Source organism: Tupaia chinensis, unplaced genomic scaffold (assembly GCF_000334495.1).
Source record: "Tupaia chinensis unplaced genomic scaffold, TupChi_1.0 Scaffold000477_2, whole genome shotgun sequence".
NCBI classification, from domain to species: Eukaryota; Metazoa; Chordata; class Mammalia; order Scandentia; family Tupaiidae; genus Tupaia; species Tupaia belangeri.
Genome location: NW_006159987.1, coordinates 464,412 through 489,975, shown reverse-complemented (window position 1 = coordinate 489,975; position 25,564 = coordinate 464,412). Strand labels below are relative to the sequence as shown.

The following is a 25,564-nucleotide window of genomic DNA, read 5'->3' as shown; positions in this document are numbered from 1 at the left end:
TGGCTGACTGCGGTTAGAGTCCTGGACCTGGTGGCTTGCTTTCTCACTTTTCCTCTCTCTCTCCTGCTGTCCTTCTCTGGTCAAATTAAAATAAATAAATAAATAAAGTTAAATAAAATAATTCTTTAAAAAATATTTTTGGGAACCAGCAGTTAACGTAATGGCATGTCGCTGGACTCCCACGTAGTCGACCGCAGTTCGCGTCCTGAACCCGGTGGCTTAAAACTCACGCCGGGCGCGTGTGCGTGCGTGCCCAAGATCCCGAGAGGAGAATGGAGGAGAAGGGATTGCGGCGTGACCACCCCCCCCGGGGGTTGATTTCTTGCTTTCTGTCTCTATGTCTCTGTCTGTCTGGCGAGCGCACGCGCCCTGTAGCGAAAAACCTCTCAAAAAAAATTTTTTTTTAAAATATATGCTAGTTTATTACTTTAGAAAATTACACAGATAATGTATAATCTGTTTGGAAATATTTCAAACAACAGAAATAGGGGAAAACATTCAGATCACACACAACACAGACATTACAGTGTGTAGTTTTACAGGCATTTTTCCCAGGTGTCATAAATTTTAGTTAATTGATTATGGTCGATTTGTTTTGTCCATGGTCTCAAGTTTTTGTTCAGGGAAAAAAATAAGTGGCCAACAATTGTAGGACCTTTTTTCTTTCTTTCTTGAGAAATTTTTGCCATAGGGCACATGCGCTCACCAGAGAGACAGAAAAAAAAGCGAGAAATCATCCCCAGGGGGATGGCCACGCTGCAATCCCTAGTCTTCTATTTTTTGGGGGTCTTGGGCACACATGCATACATGCCCAGTGTGAGTTTCAAGCCTCCAGATCTGGGAATTGAACTGTGATTGGTAATGTGAAAGTCTAGTGATCTAACCATCATGCCATCTGCTGGTCCTGGTTGACTCATTTTTTATTGTACTGCTTAGCAGGAAGCCAGCCTTAGTGTCCAACTCTCTAACCTTGGAATTGTGAGATCTCTGAGGACAAAGCAACAGATGCAGCCTCAAAATAAGTCTGTCTACATTGAACTGGGTAAGGATCTCAGGTTTTATGTTTGGAACAGAGGTTACTGTATTGTTTGTCTTAGAGTTTTAACAAAAACAGTGGTCATAATTTATACATGTGGCAGGAGACTTTAAGAAGTGAAAATAAAATAACTTTATGAGCCCTGTAGTGAGTTATAAATAATATAAAAGACATTTGAAAGAAGTTTCCATAGGGAGCAAAAGAAAGGCTATCTGGTTATAAGTATATGTATGTATATATATATATATATGTATATATTTATATCTTTTGTTGTTGTTGTCAGAGTTTTTTTTTTTTTCTTTTTTGCTATAGGGCGCTTTCTGCTCTCTCCAGAAAGACAGAGAGAGAGAGACAGAAAGTGAGAAATCACCCCCTAGGGGGAATGGCCATGCCATAATCCCTTCTCCATTCTCATCTCGGGATCTTGGGCACACACGCACACATGCTCGGTGTGAGTTTAAGCCACTGGGTCTGGGACTTGAACCACAGTTGATTAGATGGGAGTTCAGCAACATAGCCATTATGCTAACTGCTGGTCCCTATATATTTTGGAACATGGAAAGTAGCAGTAAGAAGATGGTGGATTGCTACAGCATTTAGAGGAACTCAAGATAAATTATACTAGATTAAGAAGGCTTTTTTTTTTGAGAGAGAGATTTTTGCTATAGGGCGCATGTGCTCAACAGAAAGACAGAAAGCGAGAGAAATTTTTTTAGTTTAGTTTCTGCTATAGGACATGTGCACTCACCTGAGAGAGAGAAAGAGAGAAAAAGTGAGAACTCACTCCCCAAAGGAGATGGTGAATCCACAATCTCTCCTTCTCTCGAGACTTTGGGCATGTGTGCACACACATCTGGTGTTTTTCAAGCCAATGTGTCCAGGACTTGAACCGGGAAGTCAGCCATGTGGAATCCAGGGCCTTAACTACCACACCTCTGCCTGCTTTTAAAAAAAACCTTGTTTAAACCAGTAACACAGTTGTTTATTATCATTACAAGTATTATGTATTATACATAACTGTGTACACTACACTCTTATTACAACTGACAGTGCAGGTTTGTTTCCATCAGCATCACTGCAGTCATGTGAGTAATGCAGCTTGCTACAAAGTCATGATGGGTTTGATGTCGCTAGAGATAGGAATTTTTTTTTCCTTTTTTAGGTTTTTGTCATAGGGTGCATGTGCTCGTCAAAGCGGAGAAAGAAAGCACTACAGAGAGGGAAAGTGAGAAACCACCCCTTTCTCCAAGAGGAATAGCCAACCCACAATCCCTTCTCCCTTTTCCTCTGGATTTTGGGCTCTTATATACATGGGTGTGGCATGATTTTCAAGCTGCTAGGTCTGGGACTCAAGCTGCGGTCAGCCAAGTGGGAGTTCAGCACCTTAACCACTATGTCACCTGTTTGCCTCAACGATAGGAGTTTTTTGTTTGTTTGTTTTAATTATTTATGTAATTTTATTTATTATCATTATTTTAATCTGCTACAGGTCACATACAGTCACCAGAAAGAGAGAAAGTAAGAAAGCTAGCCTTAGACCAGCAGTTGGCATAATGGTTATGTTGCTGGACTCCCATGTAGTCGACTGCAGTTTGAGTCCTGGACCCGGTAGCTTAAATCATGCCAGGCACATGTATGTGCGTGCCCAGGATCCTGAGAGGAGATGGAGAAGGGATTGCGGCGTGGCCATCCCCCTCCGAGGGGTGATTTTTCACTTTCTGTCTCTCTGTCTCTCTGCTGTCTTTCTGACAAGCGCACACGCCCTGTAGCAGAAACCTCTCTCAAAAAAAAAAAGCTAGCCTCCAGGTTTAAGACTTGAACTGTGATTCGCCATGTGGGAATCTAGTTCCTTAACCACCATGCCATTTGCTGGTCCCAACAGGAATTTTTTTAAATCTCCATGGTAATCTTTTTTCTTCTTCTTCTTCTTTTTTGTAGCTAGATAACCTGTTGAGATACTTTTTAAAAAAAAAAACAATAATGTCTTATTTATTAATACTTTTAATTGTATGTTTTTATGGCATACCATATGGGTTTTTGCTTGTTTTGGAGAGGTTTTTGCTATAGGGCACATGCGCTTGCCAGAAAGACAGAAAGAGACAGAGAGACAGAAAGTGAGAAATTCCCCCCCAGGGGAGATGGCCACACTGCAATCCCTTCTCCTCCATTCTCCTCTTGGGATCTTGGGCATGCATGCACACGTGCCCTGTGTGAATTTAAACCACTGGGTCCAAGACTCGAACTGCAGTCGACTTCATGGAAGTCCAGTGATGTAACCATTATGCCATCTGCTGGTCCCCACCATATGGTTTTTCAAAGCATGCATGTAGTGTGTGATACTCATATCAGGGAATATTACCAAATATATTGTTTTCAACAAAGAACCTTACATTCTTGTGTCTGTTAAATGCTTCTTCCCTGAGTCCTTCCCACCCACTTCCAGCAACCTTTGTAAAAAGATCTTTGTGGTATGGGACCAGCAGGTGGTGTGATGGTAAGGTGCTGAACACTCCCACATGGTTGACCACAGTTCAAGTCCCAGACCTGGCGATTTGGTTTCTCGTTCCCCCCCGCCCCCTCTGGTCAAATTAAAATGAATGAGTGAATAAATTAAAAATTAAATAAAAAATAATTCTTAAATAATTTTTTAAAAAAGAGAAAACCCTCGTGGTTAAGGCAGCTGGGTCTCTCATGTCTGATCCTGTGGCTTGGACTCAGGGCTTGAGAAATATCCTAAGTACGTGTGCATGCTCAAAATTTTGACAGGATAGAGAAATGGGATGAAGGCATTGTGGTGTAACCACATTCAATTGAGAGGTGCTTTCTCCCTTTTCCTGTCTCTGTAGCCAATGCATGCAACCTCTGGCAAAATTTAAAGAAATAAAAGAACTGAGTGCAGAGTTCAAACAGGGCTCTCTAATTGTCTTTTCTTTTAAAACACATTTATAATTAGAAAGTGTGGCTCTCTTTTGTGTTCCTAAGCACCCCCATATGTTCATCATAAGCTTTTTGAATTTTATTGAAATGTTTGTCTTTTCCCCCTTAAAATAGTAAATTCCTGAACAACAGGTATTATGTCATAAAACTAACCAAAACAATTATAGTAGTAATTATTTCAGAGTGCTTCTCTATATTCTAGGCACTGTTGAGCATTTCTTGTATTTAAAAAGCATGTCAAACCTCTGAAGTTGTTACTGTGATACTCATTATTCCAGGGGGGAATGAAGGCACAGAGAGGGTCAGATTTCCCAAGATAGTAAAGCTAGTGAGTGACAGGAGGTTGGGCTTCAGAGCTTGTGCTTTGGACTACTTCTCTGGTTGTCTTGGTTGTGTAACATATGTGATTGTGCCCGTCATGTAGTAGGTGTTCAGTAAATATTTCTAGATAAATACATGAGTATTTTTTTGCACCAAATACATGTTTTGGGTTAATCTTTTCAATGGAAAACCTTTTTACTGATTTGTTTTTGGGGATTTGGGGGGGAACTTTTTTAGGATCTGATTCTTCTGAAGATACAGTTAATAAGACAAGTTATTGCAGGTGAGTTAAAGGGAGCCTTTGTCTATAAAGCTGATATTTTTATGTTTAATTAATATAGAATCATGTCACTGGAAGAAGCCTTAGATCACATCTAGTTAATCCCTGAATTTATAGCTGAGGAAATACCTTTTTGTTTTGTTTGTAATGCCCAGAGGAGTTTAGGATAACGGCAAAACTGTGTACATTTCTAGCTGTGTTCCTCATATATGGCAGTACTGTACAGTGGTGACTGTGGCTGATGAAAATATAAAAGACTCCATTTTCAACCTTCTCTTTGCTCTGTTCTTAATTTCACTTATCTCTCACACTTTATGTAAATTATACAATAATCTATAAGCAGCCCCCAAGTGGCTTAATTGTCAAGTTGCTTTCCTTGGGAATTACTGCTTGGCCCTAACATCTTTGTTACCTGTACTATACTACGATGGTATTATTGTCAATCAGTTTTTATGAGACTCTTTCCTAATCTCACTTTGGTCTTAAAAGAAGCATAGAAAGCAATGTAGCAATGTGACTGTTTTTGCATTTTATCTGCTCTATCCTAGTGTTCCTTTTTTTAGATATATGTGCTCCTGCCTTCTCATTAAGATATACTTTTAACCATTTTTTCAAAACTGTGTTTGTGCTGTCATTTAAATTTTGGCTCTCATTTATATATCCAGAAGCAATATTCTACTCCTCTGATTTTTATGTCTATGTCTCCTCAGTCTTTGACCATTCCATTTAAACTAGAAGTTACTAAAGGAGAGATTTCAAAAAGTCAACCACATTTGTCAGCTACTGTAGCCCTACCTGGAGGAACTAATGTGTTTCTTTTTGCTCATTAGACAGCTCTGTGTGCTTATAACTAGTGTTTCTCATTAGGGTCCCTGTCTTTTCCCTACCGTGCAAAAGTTTTTTTTTCCCTACAGTGCAAAAGACCAAGAATTGTTACAAATCACTCCTCAAGGAGCCAGAATTGAAGCCAGCTTGGATTCTGCAAAAAACGGTAATGACACATCTTCCTAACTTAACAGGCACTGATGAGAGGGTCGATAGATACAGTATTGTAATTAGATTATTCTGAGACCATTTGGAACATTTATAATTCATAACATCTCTTGGCTGAGTTAGAATATTGTTCTTTTTCAGATGTCATGGTACAGCCTGATACATTTCAATGGTACCAGGCTAATGTGATTATAATAGTACCCCACATAACTAGTTGTTGCTCTACTTTTTCTTTTTTCTTTTTTTTTTTTTAAGATTGTTTTAGTTTTTATTTTGCCAGAGGCTCACCAGAGAGTAAGAAAGGAGAAAGTACCCTCCATGGGAATGGTCACGCCACAATTCCTTCTCTTCCATTTCTCTTCTCTTTCTAGATATTGGCGATGGATACACACACCCTCAACTTGTTTTTTTGTTTGTTTGTTTTAAATAATTATTTACTGGGACTAGCATATGATGTAATGGTTACATTGCTTGACTCCCATGTAGTTGACCATGGTTTGAGTCCTATACCTGGCAGCTTAAAACTCACTCTAGGCACTTGTGTGTGCCAAAATCCCAAGAGGGGAGTGGAAGAGAAGGGATTATGGTGTAGCCATTTGCTCTGGGGGTGATTTCTTGCTTTCTGTCTCTTTCTCTGGTGAGTGCACGTACCCTATAGTAAAAATATCTCTAAAAAACTTTTTGTGGGGAGAGGTTTTTGCTATAGGGCGCGTGCGCTCGCCAGACAGACAGAGAGAGACAGAGAGACAGAAAGCGAGAAATCACCCCCTAGGGGGATAGCCACATTGCAATCCCTTCTCTTTTCTCCTCTCGGGATCTTGGGCACACACGCACATGTACCCAGAATGAGTTTAAGCCATCAGGTTTAGGACTTGAACTGCGGTCAACTACATGGGAGTCCAGCGACATAGCCATTACGCCAACTGCTGGTCCAGTTTTTATTTTTTTAATGAATTATTTTATTTAACTTTATTTATTTATTTTAATTTGCCCAGAGAGGAACAGAGAGAAAGAGAGAGAGAGAGAAAGTGAGAAAGAAAGACACCAGGTCCAGGACTTGAACTACGGTCAGCTGTGTGGGAGTCCAGGACCCTTAACCACCACCCCACCTAACTGTCCCACTGTCTACTAGTTCTTAAGGATATGAACATAAATGTACATATGAATATGAATCTGGGGAACCAGCAGTTAGCGTAATGGCTATGTCACTGGACTCCCAGTTGACCACGGTTCGCGTCCCGGACCCAGTGGCTTAAAACTCACGCAGGGCGTGTGTGCGTGCGTACCCAAGATCCCGAGAGGAGAATGGAGGAGAAGGGATTGCGGCGTTACCATCCCCCCTGGGGGGTGATTTCTCGCTTTCTGTCTCTATATCTCTCTCTGTCTGTCTGGTGAGCGCACGCGTCCTATAGCGAAAACCTCTCCAAAAAAAAAAATATATATATATATATATGAATATGAATCTAGCTAGAACAGAGTACTGTACATCTTATGGCCTATAAATAGTTGGCTTTTGGGACTAGCAGATGGTGTGATGATTATATTATTGGACTCTCACATAGTAGACTACAGTTTGAGTCCTGAACCCAGCAGTTTAAAACTCATGCTGGGCATGTGTGTGTGTATGCCCAAAATCCTGAGAGGAAAATGGAGAAGGGATTGTGGTATGGCTGGCCCCCACCGGGGGGGGTTTCTCGCTTTCTGTCTCTCTGGCAAGCATATGTATCCTATAACAAAAATCTCCCTTTAAAAAAAAATTGGGGGAACCAGCTATGTCACTGGACTCCCATGTAGTCGACTGTGGTTCGAGTCCTGGACCCGGTAGCTTAAACTCACACCAGGTGTGTGTGCATGCGTGCCCAAGATCCCAAGAGGAGAATGGAGGAGAGGGGGTTGTGGCGTGTCCATCACCCCTGGAGGGGGGGTGTGATTTCTCTCTTTCTGTCTCTCTGTCTTTCCAGCAAGCACACAAGCCCTACAGCAAAAACCTCTGGTGGTTAAGGTGCTGGACACACCCACATAGCCAACCATGGTTTGAGTCTCAGACCTAGCCGTTTGCTTTCTCACTCTTTCTCTCTCTCTAGTCAAATTAAAATAAATGAATGAATAAATAAAATTTTAAAAATAATTATATTTTTAAAATTTGGCTTTTAATTAACTCTTTGAGGCTAAGAAAAATAGGTGTGATTTATGCATAGAGAAAATTTTCAAATTAAAATTCTGACTGTTCTAAATGGAACTAAAGAGAATCTTTTTTTAAAATTATTTAATTTTATTTATTCATTCATTTATTTTAATTTGACCAGAGAGAGATACACAGAGAGAGAGAGAGGGAAAGTGAGAAAGCAAGCCACCAGGTCTGGTACTCGAACTGCAGTCGGCCATGTAGGAATGTCCAGCATCCTAACCACCACACCACCTGCTGGTCCCCTAAAGAGAATCTAATAAGAATTAAATGAAAAAGGGTAAACTGCATCTTCAGTATACGTGGTAGTTTATAGGTTTGGTGTCTCTAAAAATAGCCAGTTGCTTCATTTCTACCCCCAATTTATATTAAGTATATACTTTTACATGATAATTCACTTTTTTAAGTACCTTGTTATTTTTGTATATTTTCAGCTGCTTGTGAGTTTTCTAAGAAGGACATAACAGATACTGAACATCATCAATCCAGTAATAAAGATCTGAACACCACTGAGAAGCATGCAACTGAGAGGCATACAGAAAAGTATCAGGGTATTTCTGTTTCAAACTTGCATGTGGAGCCATGTGGCATAAATACTCATGCCAGCTCATTACAGCATGAGAACAGCAGTTTATTACTCACTAAGGACAGAATGAATGTAGAAAAGGCTGAATTGTGTAATAAAAGCCAACAACCTGACTTAGCAAGGAGCCAGCAGAGCAGATGGACTGAAAATAAGGAAACATGTAATGATAGGCAGATTCCCAGCACAGAAAAAAAGGTAGATCTAAATGCTGATCCCCTGTGTGGAAAGAAAAAACAAGCTAAGCAGAAACCTGTATGTTCTAACAGTCCTAGAGATGACCAAGATTCTCCTTGGATAACTCTAAATAGTAGCATTCAGAAAGTTAATGAGTGGTTTTCCAGAAGTGATGAAATGTTAACTTCTAACGACTCACATGATGGTGAGTCTGAAATAGCTGGTGCATTCGAAGTTCCAAATAAAGTAGATGAATATTCTGGTTCTTCAGAAAAAATAGACTTAATGGCCAACGATCCTCATGATGCTTTAGTAAGTAAAAGTGAAGGAATCTACTCCAAACCAGTAGAGGGTAATATTGAAGATAAAATTTTTGGGAAAACCTATCGGAGGAAAGCAAGTCTTCCTAACTTGAGCCGTGTAACTGATGATCTAATTAGAGGGGCATTTGTTACAGAGCCTGAGATAACTCGAGAGCGTCCCTTCACAAATAAATTAAAGCGTAAAAGGAGAACTATATCAGGCCTTCATCCTGAAGATTTTATCAAGAAAACAGATTTGCCAGTTGTTCAAAAGACTCCTGAAAAGATAAATCAGAGAACTGACCAAATAGAGCGTAATGGTCAGGTGGTGAGTATTGCTGATAGTGGTAATGAGAATGAAACAAAAAGTGATTATATCCCGAAAGAGAAAAATGCTAACCCAATGGAATCATTAGAAAAAGAATCTGCTCTCAGAACTAAAGCTGAGCCCATAAGCAGCAGTGTAAGCAATGTGGAACTAGAAATAAATAACCACAGTTCAGAAGCACCTAAGAAGAATAGGCTGAGGAGGAAGTTCTCTGCTAGGCATATTCGCACACTTGAACTAATAGGCAATAAAAGTCCAAGCCCACCTAATCGTACTGAACTACAAATTGACAGTTATTCTAGCAGTGAAGAGAGAACGAAAAAGGGTGAGCAAATGCCAGTTGGACACAGCAGAAAGTTTCAACTTGGGGAAGAGAAAGAACCTACAACTGGAGCCAAGAAAAATAACCAGCCAAATACAGAAATAAGTGAAAGACGTGCCAGTGGTGTTATCCCAGATCTGAAGTTAACAAACATACCTGGTTTTTTTACAAACTCTTTGAGTTCTAATAAACTTCCAGAATTTGTCCATCGTAGCCTTCAAAGAGAAAAAGTAGAAGAGAACCAAGAAACAATTCAAGCATCCAGTAGTACCAAAGATCTGGTATTAAGGGGAGAAAGGGGTTTGCAAGATGTAAGGTCTGCAGAGAGTACCAGTATTTCTTTGGTACCTGATACTGACGATGGCACCCAAGATAGCATCTCATTACTAGATACTAACCCCTTAGCTAGGAAGGCAAAAACAGCACCAAATCAATGTGTGAATCAGAGTGAGACAACTGAAAACCCCAAGGAACTTATACACAGTTGTTCCAAAATTACTAGGAATGAAGGCTTCAAGGATCCATTGAAACGTGAAGTTAATCTTATTCAGGAGATGAGTGTAGAAATGGAGGAGAGTGAACTTGATACTCAGTATTTACAGAATACATTCAAGAGTTCAAAGCGTCAGTCATTTGCTCTGTCTTCAAATCCAGGAAATCCAGAAAAGGAACATGTCTGTGTTAAAGAAGAAAGTCTGAAAGAGTCTAACATCAAACATATACAGGCAGTTAGTACCACGGTTTTTCAGAAAGATAAGCTAGGTGATTTTGCTAAATCTGGCATTAAAGAAGTCCCTAGACTTTGTCCATCATCTCAGTTCAGAGGCAATGAAACTGATCTCATTACTGCAAATAAACCTGAAGTTTCACAAAACCCGTATCATATGCCATTACTTTATCCTGTCAAGTCACCTATTATAACTAAAAGTAAGAAAAACCTGTCAGAGGAAGGGTTTGAGGAACATGCAATGTTACTTGAAAGAGCAATGGAAAATGAGAACATCATTCAAAGTACAGTGAGCACAATTAGCCAAGATAACATTAGAGAAGGTGCTTTTAAAGAAGCCAGCTCAAGCAGTATTAATGAAATAGGTCCTAGTACTAATGAAGGAAGCTCTAGTATTAATGAGGTGGGTTCCAGTGGTGAAAACGTTCAAGCAGAACTAGGTAAAAAGAGAGGATCTAAATTAAATGCTGTGCTTAGATTAGGTCTTATGCAACCCGAAGTCTATAAGCAAAGTCTTCCTTTAAGTAATCGTAATGATCCTGAAACAAAAAGACAAGAAAAAAATGAAGGAGGAGTTCAGGCTATTAAAGATTTACCTCCATGTCTAATTTCAGCTAATCTAGAGCAACCTATGGAAAGTAGCCATGCTTCTCAGATTTGTTCTGAGACACCTGATGATCTGTTAGATGATGATGAAGGAAAAGAAAATAGCTTTGCTGAGGTTGATGTTAAGGAAAGATCTGCTGTTTTTGGCAAAACTGTCCAGAGAAGAGAGTTAAGAAGGAGCTCTAGCCCTTTAACCCGTGCATGTTTGGCTGAGGGTCAGCAAACAGGAGCTCAGAAATTAGATTCATCAGAGAACCTATCTAGTGAGGATGAAGAACTTCCCTGCTTCCAACACTTATTATTTGGTAAAGTAAATGGCACACCTCAGTCTACCAGACATAGCACTGTTGCTGCAGAGTGTTTATCTAAGAAAACAGAGGAGGACCTAGTAGCATTGAAAAATAGCTTAAATGACTGCAATGACCAGGAAATACTGACAAAGACATCCCAGGAACATTACCTTAGTGAGGAAGCAAAGTATTCTGTTAGTTTATTTTCCTCACAGTACAGTGTATTAGAAGACGTGACGACAAATAAGAATACACAGGATCCCTTCTTGATGCTTTATCCTCCTTCCAAACAAATGAGGCCGTGCTCTGAAAACCAGGAAGTTGTTCTGAGTGACAAGGAATTGATTTCAGATGATGAAGAAAGGGAACCTGGCCTGGAAGATGATTACCAAGAAGAGCAGAGTTTGGATTCAAACTTAGGTATTAGACCCAGGCTTTTGTTTGCCTGTTTATTAAAGTGAGCTAAATTTAAATGTATACCTTTGGGAGAGTGCATTTATGACTTTCTAAATACAGTAAAACTGCTTCTTAAGTTAGAAACTTGTTCCTCCTAAGGTGCTTTTCCTTAAAAAATCAGAAGTTCTTCAGACTTAACTAGAACACCTCTGATTGAATGAGATTTAGTGTCCTAATTAGTGAACTTGTTTCTAGTTTTCTTTTTTTTTTTTTTTTGCAATAGGGCGCGTGCGAGAAATCACCCCCCAGGGGGGATGGCCACTCCGCCACAATCCCTTCTCCATTCTCTCGGGATTTTGGGCATGCACGCACACGCGCCCGGTGTGAGTTTTAAGCCAACAGGTCCAAGACACGAACCGTGGTCGACTACATGGGAGTCCAGCGACATAGCCATTATGCTAACTGCTGGTCCCGTTTCTAGTTTTCATTGTTAGGATTTCTAAGAAGAAATCCTGGTGTCCCAAAGCAAGAAATTTAATCAATTCATGTGACATGAAGGTAAAACCAGTCCTGCCAACAAAAAGAAACAGATGTAGCAAGTCGCAGTATTAACAGTCTCTTCTTACATCTGAACTTCTGTTTTTATTATTTAAGGTGAAGCAGCATCTGAGTATGAAAGTGAAACAAATCTCTCTGAAGACTGCTCAGGACTATCCTCTCAGAGTGATATTTTAACCACTCAGGTAAAAAGCATGTGTGGATATTTATGTGTGGTATCCTATGCATTCAGTAGAATATATCTGACATCTTATGTTTGGCGGCATCTTTTTTTTTTTTTTAAACATTTATTTGTTTATTTGTTATGGTTTTCAGGATGCTGGATGATCCAGGACTTAAAACTCAGTCAGCCATGGGGTAATTCATTTCCCCAACCCCCATGCCACCTGATATCCCCCAACAACATTTAAGAATTAATGGCACCAGCAGGTGGCATGATGGTTAAGGTACTGGACTCCCACATGGACAACCACAGTTCAAGTCCTGGACCTGGTGGCTTGCTTTCTCTCTCTCTATCTCTATCTCTCTCTGACAAGCATGCATGCCCTGTAGCAAACTTTAAAAATAATTATAATAACGATAAATAAATATTTTTTTAAAAAAGAATTACTATCAACTCCCTCAGAGAACCTAAGTCTATTTATTTTCCTTATCAGAGGGTATGTGTGCTCCTCAGAAAGAAAGACAGTACCATCCATTGAGAAAGTAGCCATACAGTGATCCTTTTGCCTCCATTTTTATATCTCATCAAGATTTGGGACATATCGGGGACCAGCAGTTAGCGTAATGGCTATGTTGCTGGACTCCTATGTAGTCAACCGCGGTTCGAGTCCGGGACTTGGTGGCTTAAACTCATGCCGGGCGCATGTGCGTGCATGCCCAAGATCCCGAGAGGAGAATGGAGGAGAAGGGATTGCGGCGGCGTGGCCATCCCCCCTGGGGGGTGATTTCTCGCTTTCTATCTGTCTGTCTTTCTCTGTCTGGTGAGCACACACGCCCTATAGCAAAAACCTCTCCCCAAAAAGAGATTTAGGACATGTTCATATGCGTGCCCAGTGTGTTTCCCAAGCTTCTGGGACTGGGATTCAAACTGTAGTCAGCCACATGGGACTTGACTCCCTGTGTACAAGGCTATAAGCCAGTCCTCTCTCTCCCTTAATTTTTATTTTGTAGAAGTGTCCCCAAAATTTTCCCCAATTTTTTTTTGGAGAGGTTTTTGCTATAATGCGTGTGCACTTGCCAGAAAGACAGAGAGAGACAGAGAGACAGAAAGCAAGACATCCCCCCTGGGGGTGATGGCTACGCCGCAATTCCTTCTCCTCCATTCTCTTTTCGGGATCTTGGGCACGCACACACATACACTTGGCGTGAATTTGAACCACGGTCAACTTCATGGGAGTTCAGTGATATAGCCATTATGCCAACTGCTGGTCCTCAAATTCTTAATATTCAAAAATTGAGACTGAGGACCAGCATGTGGTGTGGTAGTTGAAGACTGGACTTCCACTGGCCAACCACGGAGTCCCATACCTAGTGACTTTCTTTTGCACTTTCTATTTCTCTCTTTATATATTTGTCTCCCACTAGATTGACAACTTCTTATAGTTCCATCTTTGTAAAATCCAGGGTTGTACAACAGTTTGTATAGTGTTTAAGGCACTGGACTCCCACATGGCTGATTGCAGTTCAAGTCCTGGACCTGGCAGCTTGATACCCATGCAGGGAGTGTGTATGTGTGTGTATGCCCAAAATCCTGGGAGGAGAATGGTGGAGGACGACCATCCCTCCTAGGGGGTGATTTTTTGCTTTCTCTGTCTGTCTGTCTGTCTGTGTGTGTGTGTGTCTTCTGTGTCTCTCTCTGTGCACACACACTACAGCAAAAAAATCTTTAAAGAAAAAAAAATAATGAGGAACTGGCATGGTGTTTCAGAGCGCTGGGCTCCCACATGGCCTGGACCTGATGGCTTGCATTCTCACTTTCTCTTTTACTTTGTCCCTCTCTGGTCAAGTTTTGCAAAATAATAAGTAAATAAATAGATAAAGTTAAATAAAACAATTCTTTTTAAAAAAAGAAAGATTAAACCAGTGCCAGCCAGTAGCACGATAGTTAGGGCAGCTAGCTCCCATATGAATGTCAGTGTAGTTTGAGTCCCAACGCAGTTGGTTTAAGAGACACACCGGGCATGTGTGTGTGTGTGAGTGAGTGTGTGTGTGTGTGTGTGTGCCCAAAATCCTGAAAGAAGAATTGGAAAAGGGACTAAGGTGTGGCCATCCCCCATCAGGGGTCCTTTCTCATGTTCCGTGAATCTCTCTCTCTCTCTTTGTCTCTCTCAGTGAACACCTATGCCCTCTAACAAGTGGAGGGGGGATGAAAGATCAGTCTAGTCTGTGTTCTTTCAGTCCCTGTGGTAGTTGATAGTTATTTTCCTGTACTTTTGTCAGTACTAGGTGGTATCCAGCTTTCAGATCTTCTGCATCTTGCCATTGTATGAGGACTGCCGATAGAGAGGGCTTGCTTTCCACCATGCATTCTCTGTGCAGAGCTAATCTCTCTAGGCTCATTACCCATTGGGTACCTGAGTTGTTACCGTTATCCTCCATTCTGCAAAATTGATGAAAAGACCTAGAGGCCTTTTCTTTGTTTACAATTCCTGTAATTTTTTCTGGATGTAGATTTGGATCTCTGTCAATGTGACTGTCACCTAATTCTGTCCCTTGTGTGTTAAAGTTTTAGCTTCCAGTTTTTGGTTCCATCTACCTTAGCTATACTGTATTTTCTTTGACATTCAATGAGCCACTTCCATGTTGTTTGAATCCCTTACGTTATTCTATTTTTTTAAAGATTTAGTTATTTATTTAATTCCATTTGTTATTAGTTTTCAGTTTGAGCAGACAGAAACAGAGAGAACGGGAAAGCGAGAAAGGAAGTTGCCAGGTCGGGACTCGAACCATGGTCAACCATGTGGGAATCCAGCGCTCTTAACCACCATACCACCTACTGGCCCCATTTTACAAAGTGTTTTTATCAAGCATCCTTCCCAAACAGCTGAAGTCTGGTTTTAGGTTACCTTTACCTAGAGTACTACAGACAGGAAAATTTATTAAAGGGAGATCTTTCCCCTCTGTTTATGTAGAACTGAAGGAAAATATGAGTTAGTATCTTTTTTACTTAAGACTGAGTATGTTCATTTACTAAAATAACTGCTTTAAATATTTGTTGCACATTACTATCTGCTAATATTAAAGAGACTAATGACTAAGGGAAGATTCCTGTCATCAAGGAGATCTTGAATTCCACTTGGGTATATTAGTGCAGTAGCAGTGGTCAGAAGATCATCATCTTAATAGGAGACAGATAATTGGGGGGGACTTCTGAAGGAGGCATTTGAGCTGGGCCTTGAAAGATGAGAATTTTTCTGGGTGGAGAGGCAGCAACTGAGGCAAAGACAGAGGCATAGAATACCCAGGAGGGCCAGCAAGTGCCTTGGTGGTTAAAGCAGCTGGATCCCACATAGCCGATTGTACAGTTCAAGTCCTGGACTCACCAGCTTGAAAAACATGCCAGGTGCATGTGCATGTATGCCCCAAATCCCAAGAGAAATACATGCACTCTATAGCAAAAAACTTTAAAAAAAAAAAAAAAAAAAAAAAGAATTCCCAGGAAACAGTTGTCCTGTGTCACAAGGAAATGACATATGAGGAGTATTGGGGAGAAATAAGAGATAAGATCAGGGGGTGAAGCTTTTTGAGTGCTATACTAGGAATTTGGAGTTTATCCTGAGGGCAGTAATGACTAACGATTATATAGGGTTCAGAAAGTATTAACTTATCTGAGCAGTGGTATACCACTAAGGTCCTTATGGAAGACAGACATGGTAAGCATGGCTTTTAGGAAACTTCTGCAATAATGTAGCTGTACTAAAAGAGCATAATGAGAATTGAACAGAATAGTAAAGTTAATTAAAGAAACACTTTAGAATTAGAATCAAGAAAGGGCCGGCGGTGGCTTGGTGGTTAAGGGCTCTGGACTTCCACATGACCTACCGTGGTTCGAGTTCCAGACCTATTGGCTTGCTTTCTCACTTTCCGTTTTTCTTTCTCTCTCTCTGATCAAACTGGAAAATAATAATAATAAATGAAGTTGTGTTTTTTGTTTTTTTTTTTGTGTGTGTGGAGAGGTTTTTGCTATAGGGTGCGTGCGCTCGCTAGAAAGAGAGACAGAAAGAAAGCAAGAAATCCCCCCCCCGGGGGGGGGGGTGGCCACAATCCCTTCTCCTCCATTCTCCTCTCGGGATCTTGGGCACGCACACACACGTGCCCAGCGTGAGTTTAAGCCACCAGTTCCGGGACTCAAACTGCAGTCGACTACATGGGAGTCCAATGACATAGCTATTATGCCAACTGCTGGTTCCAAGTTAAAATAATTATTTAAAAAAAAAAATTTTTGAATCAAGAAGACTTAGTAACCTATTTGGTTTTCTTCTTCCTTATCTATTTGGCCAGTTGCCTGTAGGGGAGTTTAAGTTATAAAATAATTCCTTTGGGAAAACCCAAAGGCAAGTTACCTAATTCTCTCATTACTGTTTTTTTCTGACTATTTAATGGCTACATAGGAGGTGGATATGCTGGCTGTGGCAATAGTGACTAACACAGTTTAAAGCATTGGTCAGATATCTGTGTGGTTTTATTCTGGGTTTATTGAGGCAGGATCTTTGCTAGGGTCTGATCAGTGATGTAACTACTCATAAGCACCACGTGGTGGCAATGGCGCTTCTACAGACATTGGCAGCAAAGCCATCTCAGGATAGCAGTGGAAACCTTTATGAAACTGGGAATGCATTTTCTGGTCATAAAAACCTCCTAAAAAACTATGAACTCAGTGTAGCAGGAGAAATAAGATGGCTTATTTTTAACAAAGGGCAAAGTCATTTTCAAAGATCAGAAGAAGAAGAAATTGAAGGTGAAATGATCTGTGTCCCATCTACTCTGTCCCCATTCCATGTCCCTACCCCCTGTAATCAGGCTTGCTGGCAACCATATATATATATATATTTTTTTTCTTTATTATAATTACCAGAGGGCACGTGCGCTCACTAAAGAGAGACAGGGAAAATAGCACCCCCCAGTGGAGCATGGTCACACTGCAATCTCTTCTGCATTATCTATGTTGGGGTTTTTGGATCCACACACACATGTTCCTGGCATGTTTTTGTAGCTGCTGGAACAAGGACTCAAACCACAGTCCGCCATGTGGGATCCAGCTCCCTTTAACCACTAGGCTGTGGGGCTGGCTCATTGATGTTTCTTGAAAAAGTGATGACAAAATGTGTATTTTAGAATATTCATTAAATATCTAAATGCTTTGTTCATCAAATACCCTAGACGTGGTATAAACAATAGGAGCCCCATGAGCAAGAAGAACCCGTTATCTAATTATTTTTTTAAGATTTCTTTTTTTTTTAAATTTATTTATTTTATTTATTTTTCATTTGACCAGAGAAGGACAGAGAGAGAGAGAGAGAGAAAGAACAAGAGAGAGAAAGTGAGAAAGCAAGCCACCAGGTCCAGGACTCAAACCACGGTCAGCCATGTGGGAATTTAGTGCCCTTATTAACATTTATTTATTTCTTTTATTTGTTTGTTTATTTTTAATTTCGACCAGAGAGAAAGCAAGCCACCACTTGCCATGCGGGAGTCCAGCACCCTTAACCACCATGCCACCTACTGGCCCCGAGAGTGATATTTTTGACCAGGTTTTACCACGTCAAGATTCTCCTACTCCAACTTTCTGGTTAGTTAGGGCCGTAGGCACGCTCCTCCCATTTTCACCACTATTGGATCTAAGAACTCACTGTGTTGAACTGAAAACAATAACTGTCCTTGCAGGTTTTCTCAGGGCTCCCACTGTTGAGGCCTTCACTCTACCAGGTCCTTCTCTCTAATGATCTCTAGGTATCCTGTCCCTTAATGGGCAGCATTATAAGGGTTATATCCCCAGCATGAGAACAGTGCCTTGCACGTAATAAATAGATGGTCAATAAATAATTGTCAAATGAACCAAGTAAATAAATTCATGAATTAGCCTTTTGTTCTTTCTGTTAGAAGCTGATGGGTCAAAGAATCCCAGCAGGGCTCACCCTGTAGTTTAGTGATTAAGAGAGCTGGATTCCACATGACTGACCATGGTTCAAATCTGGCCCCAGTGGTTGAAAAATAAACATATCAGTGGCCAGCAGGTAGTGTGGTAAAGGCCCTGGACTCCCACATGGCTGAACCCAGTTCAAGTCCCAGACATGGTAGCTTGAAAATCACACCCTGCATGTGTGTGTACATGTCTAAAATCCCAAGGAGGGAGAAGAAAGGATTGTGGCATAGCCATTTCCCCTGGGATATAGTTTCTCACTTTCCTTCTCTGTCTCTCTAACAAATACACAATCCCTATGGCAGAAACATTAAACAAAAATAAAATTAAATAGATGTGTTGGGTGCACATAGATGCAAAATCTCATCAGGATGGACAGGATGAAGAGATTGTGGTGTGACTATGCCCCACTTGGGGATGCTCGCTCCACCCTTGAGCACGTGTGCACACACCCTCTGGCAATTATAAATTTCTTTTAAAAAATGAATCCTGGGGGCTAGCAGATGTTGTAGTGGTTACCACACTAGACTCCAGGTTGGAGTCCTGGCGGCTTAAAAATCACGCTGGCAGATGGCATGATGGTTAAGGCTCTGGACTCCCACATGGCTGACTAAAGTTTGAGTCCTAGGCCTGGCTGCTTGCTTTCCCACTTTTCCTCTCTCTCTAGTCAAGTTGAAAAATAATAATAAATAAAATAAACCTCGTGAAAAACAGAAGGTAACCAGCAGTTGGTGTAATGGCTATGTTGCTGAACTCCCATGTAGTCAACCTCGGTTTGAGTCCCAGACCCAGTGGCTTAAACTCATGCTGGGCGTGTGTGCATATGTGCCCAAGATCCTGAGAGGATAAGGGAGCAGAAGGGATTGTGGTGTGGCCATCCGCCCAGGGGGGTGTGGGGGGGTAATTTCTCGCTTTCTGTCTCTCTGTCTCTCTCTTATCTTCCTGGTGAGTGTATGTGCCTTATAGCAAAAACTTCTCAAAAAATAAATAAATAAAGATCACCCTGGGCACATGTGCATGCATACCCAAAATCTCAGGAGTAGAATGAAGAAGGGATTGCAGCATGGCATCTCCCTAGGGTTGGGGAGGTGATTTCTCTTACTCTCAGTGTCTTTTCAGTGAGCATAGATACTCTTTGGCAAAAACTTTAAAAAAGAAAAATGAGGGTCCGGCAGATGGTGTGGTACTTAAGGGCGCTGGACTCCCACATGGCCACCTGTGGTTCAAGTCCTGGTCCCGGAAGCTTGAATTCTCACTTTCTCTCTCTCTCTCCCCTTCCCTCTCTGATCAAATTTAAATAAATAAATTAAGATAAAACAATTCTTAATAATAATAATAATGGGGTCACGACCAGCAGTTGGTGTAATGGCTATGTCGCTGGACTCCCATGGTTCGAGTCCTGGACCCAGTGGCTTGAACTCATGCCAGGTGCATGTGCGTGCATGCCCAGGATCCCAAAGAAGAGAATGGAGGAGAAGGGATTGTGGCATGGTCATCCTCCCTGGGGGTGGGGGTGATTTCTTGCTTTCTGTCTCTCTGTCTCTCTCTGTCTTTCTGGTGAGCATACACGCCCTATAGCAAAAACCTCTCCAAAATAAAAAAAAATAAAAAATAATAATAATGGGGCCAGCAGGTGGCGTGATGGTTAAGGGCACTGGACTCCCACATGGCCAACCTGGTTCAAATTCTGGACCTGACAGCTTGCCTTCTCACTTTCCCTCTCTGTCTCTCAATTTGTCCCTCTCTAGTCAAATTACAATAAATGAGTAAATAAATATATAAAGCTAAATAAAAATAATTCTTTTAAAAAATAGTAATAATGGTAATAAATAAAATAAATAATTGCAAAAAGAAAAATGAATTCCAGGGGCCAACAGGTGACTTCATGGTTAAGGAACTGGACTCCCACATGGGTAACCATCATTCCAGTCTCAAACCTCGCACCTGGAAAATCATGCTGGATGTGTGTAGATTCATGCCCAAAATCCTAGCAGGAGGAGAAAGGATCACAGTGTGGCCATTCTTCCTGGGGGTGATTTCTCACTTTACCTCTCTCTCTGGCAAGCGCATACACCCTATGGCAAAAACATGAAATAGATTCCGTGGAACCAGCCGGTGGCATGGTGGTTAAGGCAGTTGGACCCTAAATGGGTGGCTATGCAGTTTGAGTTCTGATGTGTGAGCCTGCCCAAAGGAGAGTGGAGGAGAAAGGGTGTCATAGCCATCTCCTACAAGGTTGCTTTCTCCCTTCCTCTCTCTCTGTCTCTTTAGCAAGTGCATGCACCCTATAGCAAAAAGTATGTGTGTGTGTGTGTGTGTGTATAACCTTAATTATTTTTTCACTCTCTAGCGTTAAAACAAAATTACCAGCTTCAAAAAGACATCACAGGAAACCAGCAGGTGGTATAGTGGTTGAGGTGTTAGACACTCCCATATGGCTGACCATGGTTCGAGTCCCGGACCTCGTTACTTGCTGTCTCACTTTCTCTCTCTCTGGTCAAATTAAAATAAATGAATGAGTAAATTAAAACTTAAATAATTCTTTAAGAAAAAAAAAGAAGACATCACAATAAAGCAAATCTATTTGGGAGAATTTGAGGTTTTTTTCCTCTCTCTAACATCATTCTGAAATAATTTCATGGGCATTAATTGCATGAATATGGTTGAATTAAAAAGCTGTTCAGCCAGAACTCCTAATTCCATACTAGGTGATTTCAGTTCCCATTGCTAAAATTAATTGTTGTAACATATATTCTCTTGATGGCAAGTCTGTTAATGTGTATAACGTTTTTGGTGTCATTTCTTATTTTTGCAGCAGAGGGATACCATGCAAGATAACCTGATAAAGCTCAAGCAGGAAATGGCAGAACTAGAAGCTGTGTTAGAGCAGCAGGGGAGCCAGGCTTCTAACAGCTCCCTTTCACTGGTAGCTGACTCTTGTGACTCCGACCCCGAGGATCTCCTAAATCCAGAACAAAACACATCACCAAAAGGTATGTCATACCATCTAAACACTGTTCTCTTAAGCAAAAGTCTTCTCCCATAGCCTTTATCTCCTAAGAAGTAGGACCTAGTTGTAACATTTTATTATCTTTACTCTGTGTATATTTACTGAGTTACTTTGTAAGGAATTTTGCCTTCTTTTTTTTCTTCCAGAAGGCATGTATCCTCACCAGAAAGAGAGATAGGGAGAGGGAGAAAGCACTTCTCAATGGGGCATGGCCATCCTGTAATCTCTTCCTCTCCATTTCTCTATCCTGTGAGGATTTTGTGCATGCACAAGCACTCCCTGACATGTTTTCAATCTTCTAGGGCTGGAATTTATACTGTGTAGAAGGCCACGTGAAATCTGGTTCCCTTAACCACCAAGCCACAGAGTCAGCCCCTCATGGGTAATTTTGGATCCTTGTTTCTAGTCCCTGCTTGCAACTAGTTTGACATTCAGAGGGACCCAGGACAGTTGTTAATGTGATTGTCTGACTAAGCACCTACACTGCAGAAAGCTATGGGGAGCCCATAGGAGACAGACAACATAGTTATTGCTCCTAGGAAGCTGAGCATAATGGAGGAGATTGGCAATACGTAACTCTGTAATTTCAGAAAGCTATGAAAAAATACTTGGATGTATTCCTTATAACACTGCTGTCAGATTACAAAGACCTATTGAACGTGCTGTCTGATTTCTAGGAAGAGATACCCTATACTTCAACAATTGCACTTTGATCCAATTACTTAGCACAGTCAGGTGCTTTACAACAGTGTTAGTCATCAACAAGGCCAGTTGGACCTTGGCGAGGACGCCATTGGAGTAATCAGGCAGGTGGGGTGGATCAGAGGTGACTTCCTGTGAGAAGTGATTACTGAGCTGAGGAAACAATAAGGTATAAGTGAAGGAAAATGAGGTGAAATTTTGAAAGTAAGTTTCTAATTGGAGAGACGGTGTAGCAAGCAGTCAGGTTATAAGTAAGGGCAAAATATAGACACCTAGAAGAGAGGCTAGGCAAGGGGCCCATGGAGCAGCTTGGTGCTTCAGTACAGGCAGGGGTAGGGAGCCCTAACACAGTACTCTTCAGTACTGTCTCGATGTTCCCTGTCTGAATAGCTTGGTGTTGAAGTTCTTTCTCCAGCACTCCCTTGTGCAGTCCTGTTGGGACCCAAGGCCCTCCTTTGAGTCTTTCTAGGAACTGAAGTCTGTTAATTATTCAGAACAGTGAGTGGCCTTGGTCCTCAAGTGTGCTTTATAGTGATTCTATGTTCAGAAAGAAACAGTGGCTCATGCTAGAAACTCTGTTGCTATGGCAGTACTTCGAAATGTATTTTCTTAAGTGCTTCCTTTGTAACTATATCATCATTTAGTTCATTTCCCAGATAATGAAACCCAGAGTCCAGTCCCCAGTACAGTTCTCTTCTTTAGGGTGATTTCACCATCTTCAGTATAAAAACAGATAGGACTTTCAATTCGAATGCATAAGATAGAAAATGTTATTATCTGGCTTTGAATATCTATAAATGTATGTTGATTTTTTTTCTTCCTGAAGACTTGTAGATAAAATGTTTCTTTGTGGCTTCATTTCTGAAACATTTGAGTATCAGCTTAATACCAACTCAAGTTTTAAGCCTTTTCCCTCCTTAAGTTGGTCTGAGTCTTACTAAAATGCAAGTAAATTTCTTATTCTATGGAAAAGAACATTGCTTACCTTTTGTACTCATGAATTTTTTAAACAAATTATCGTTTTAGAATAATTTTATATTTATGTAAAAGTTACAGTGATAGTGCAGACTTCTCATATACGCCTTACCCAGCTTCAATAAGATGATAAAAGCCCCTTTTCTTGCATTTTTAAAAATTGTGCCAGAGAGCTTATGTGCTTTCTAGAGAGACAAAGAAACAGAGAAAGTAAGAAAGCTCTGTCCTTGGGAATGGTCACGCAGCAGTCCCTTCTCCATTTCTCCCTCCTGTTGAGATTTTGGACACACATGCACACATGCCTAGCATGTTTTTCAAGTCACTGGGTCTAGGACTCAAACCATGATAAAAGCCCTTTTTCTGGCATTTTACATCAATATTCTGCTCTTTGACATAGATCTGTCCTAAAAATAGGTTAGTTAACATTCATTCCCAAGCCTGCATAATAGCTGGGTGCAAGTGTGTATACTTATCTATTATAAATTATGTGTACCTCTGCAGATAAAGCTATTTCATATCAGGCACTTTGTTTTATTCTCCCTCCTGGATTTCCTGTCATTCAAAAAGCAAATATTAGCATTTGTAAGATCGTAGCCCATTACAGCGGAAGTGATTTTCAGACACATTGGAGCTTTTTTGTCCCATAATTTTGTTTTGAAAGATTTTTCCTATAGGGTGCATGCACTGACCTGAGAGAAAGAGAGAGATAGAAAGTGAGAAGTCACCCCCTGGGGGAATGGTCACACCACAATTACTTCACTATTGTCTTGGGATTTGGGGCACGTATGCACTTGCATGTGAGTGAATTTAAGCCACCAGGTCTGAGATTTCAACCACGGTTGGCCAGATGGGAGTCTGGAGACATAACCATTACACTATCTGTTGCTCCCAGTACTATCTGTCCATCTATCTATCTATCTTTATTTTTTTTAAGAGAGATTTTTTACTATAGGACATATGTGCTCATTAGAGAGACAGAAATCAAGAAATTGTCACTGCCCCTCAGGGGGGATGACCATGCTGCCATGTTGCAACTCCTCCTCCACTCTCTTGGGATCTTGGGCACACATGCACATGTGCCCAGCATGAGTTTATTATTATTATTATTTAATTGTATTCAGTATTATTATTTTTGAATTTGACCAGTGAGAATGGGAAAGTGAGAAAGCGAGCCACCGGATCCAAGACACGAACCACAGTCAGCCATGTAGCAATACAGTGCCCCTAGCCACCACACCACCTGCTGGTCCTGCGGCATGAGTTTCAAGTTGCTGAGTTCAGGACTTGAACTGCAGTTGACTATGTGGGAGTCCAGTGACATAACCAATATGCCATCTGCTGGTCCCCTGCTGTAACATGTTAGTGTCTGCAAATACTTGTTAAAAATGTCCTCCCCTGGAAATTCTGAATCAGCTGGAAATAATGAGTTATAAACTTTTTAAAAATTATTCATTTATTTAATTCCATGTGTTATTTATTTATTTATTTTAATTTGACCAGAGAGAGAGAGAGAGAGAGAGAAAGCAAGCCGCGAGATCCAGGACTCAAACCATGGTCGGCCATGTGGGAATCCAGCGCCTTTAACTACCAAACCACCTGCTGGCCCGGGTTATAAACTTTTAAAAATTGAATCTATTAGAGCCAGCAGGTGGTGTGGTGGTAAAGGCACTGGAATTCCCAGATGGCCAACTGCGGTTCAAGTCCTGGACCTGGTGGCTTGCTCTCCTTCTCTCTCTCTCTCTCTAGCTCTCTCTCTCTCTCTCTCTTTCTCTCTATCTTTCTTTGGCAAATATCATGTGAAAAAAATAATAGTAATTAATAAATAAATAATATAACTTTTTTTTAAAAAACGGAATCTATTATGTGTTCTATATTTTATTCTATTTGTTTGTTTTTTAAATTTGCTATAGGGCATGTACATTCCAGAGAGAGAGAAGGAAAGAAAGAGAGAAAGTAAAAAAGCCTTCCCAGGGGAAACGGCCATATCACAATTCCTACTCTGTTGTCCTCTCAGGATTCTGGGTACACACATGCACCTAGCGTGTTTTTCAAGCCACTGGATCCTGGACTTGAACCATGCAGTGGGCCATGTGGGATCTAGCCACCTTAACCACTATACCACCTGGCTGCCCAGGGAATCTATATATATATATTTTTTTTTTTTTAAGAATTATTCTTTAAGTTTATTATTTCTCTTTTCTGTTTGTTTGTTGTTTCTCCTAATTTGACCAGAGAGAGAGGGAAAGTGAGAAAGCAAACCACCAGACCATAGTTGGCCATGTGGAAATCCAAAACATTAACCACCATACCACCAGTTTTCTCTGTACTTTTCTCTGTATTTTTACAGTTCTGTTGAGTCATTGCCTCCTAACAGGTTATTTTGATCTTGTTCCAGCCTTGAGGCTCACTAAAGTAAAGGCAGAAATTCTATACACTAAAAGTTCTGGTGACAGGACGACTTCTGTTTTAAGGTTTTTGCCATAGGGCACATATGTCTGCTAGGGAGAGACAGAGAAAGGGAAAGTAAAAAAATCACCCTCCCTTATCCTCTGTTCTCCTCTCTGGATTTTTGACTTGCACGCACATGTACCTGGCCTGATTTTTAAGCCACTGGCCTAGGGCTGAACTGTGGTTGGCCATGTGAGAGTCCAATGCCTTAACTACCACACCATCTACAGACCCGGATAGGGTGAC

General features: G+C 40.9%; 1 protein-coding gene across 3 annotated transcripts in view; it reads left to right on the top strand.

The window, feature by feature from the left end:
* The window catches only part of BRCA1 (BRCA1 DNA repair associated), an 84,077-nt gene that overhangs the window by 24,079 nt on the left and 34,434 nt on the right, over nucleotides 1–25,564 (top strand). For 2 of the 3 annotated variants that reach the window (XM_014590728.2, XM_006156085.3), the window contains exons 7-12: nucleotides 937–1,042; nucleotides 4,532–4,577; nucleotides 5,489–5,565; nucleotides 8,187–11,507; nucleotides 12,138–12,226; nucleotides 20,999–21,176. In XM_014590728.2, coding sequence (XP_014446214.1) covers nucleotides 937–1,042; nucleotides 4,532–4,577; nucleotides 5,489–5,565; nucleotides 8,187–11,507; nucleotides 12,138–12,226; nucleotides 20,999–21,176 — 3,817 coding nt within the window. The remainder of the gene's footprint in view (nucleotides 1–936; nucleotides 1,043–4,531; nucleotides 4,578–5,488; nucleotides 5,566–8,186; nucleotides 11,508–12,137; nucleotides 12,227–20,998; nucleotides 21,177–25,564) is intronic. The other variant, XM_027774796.1, reaches the window with a different exon arrangement.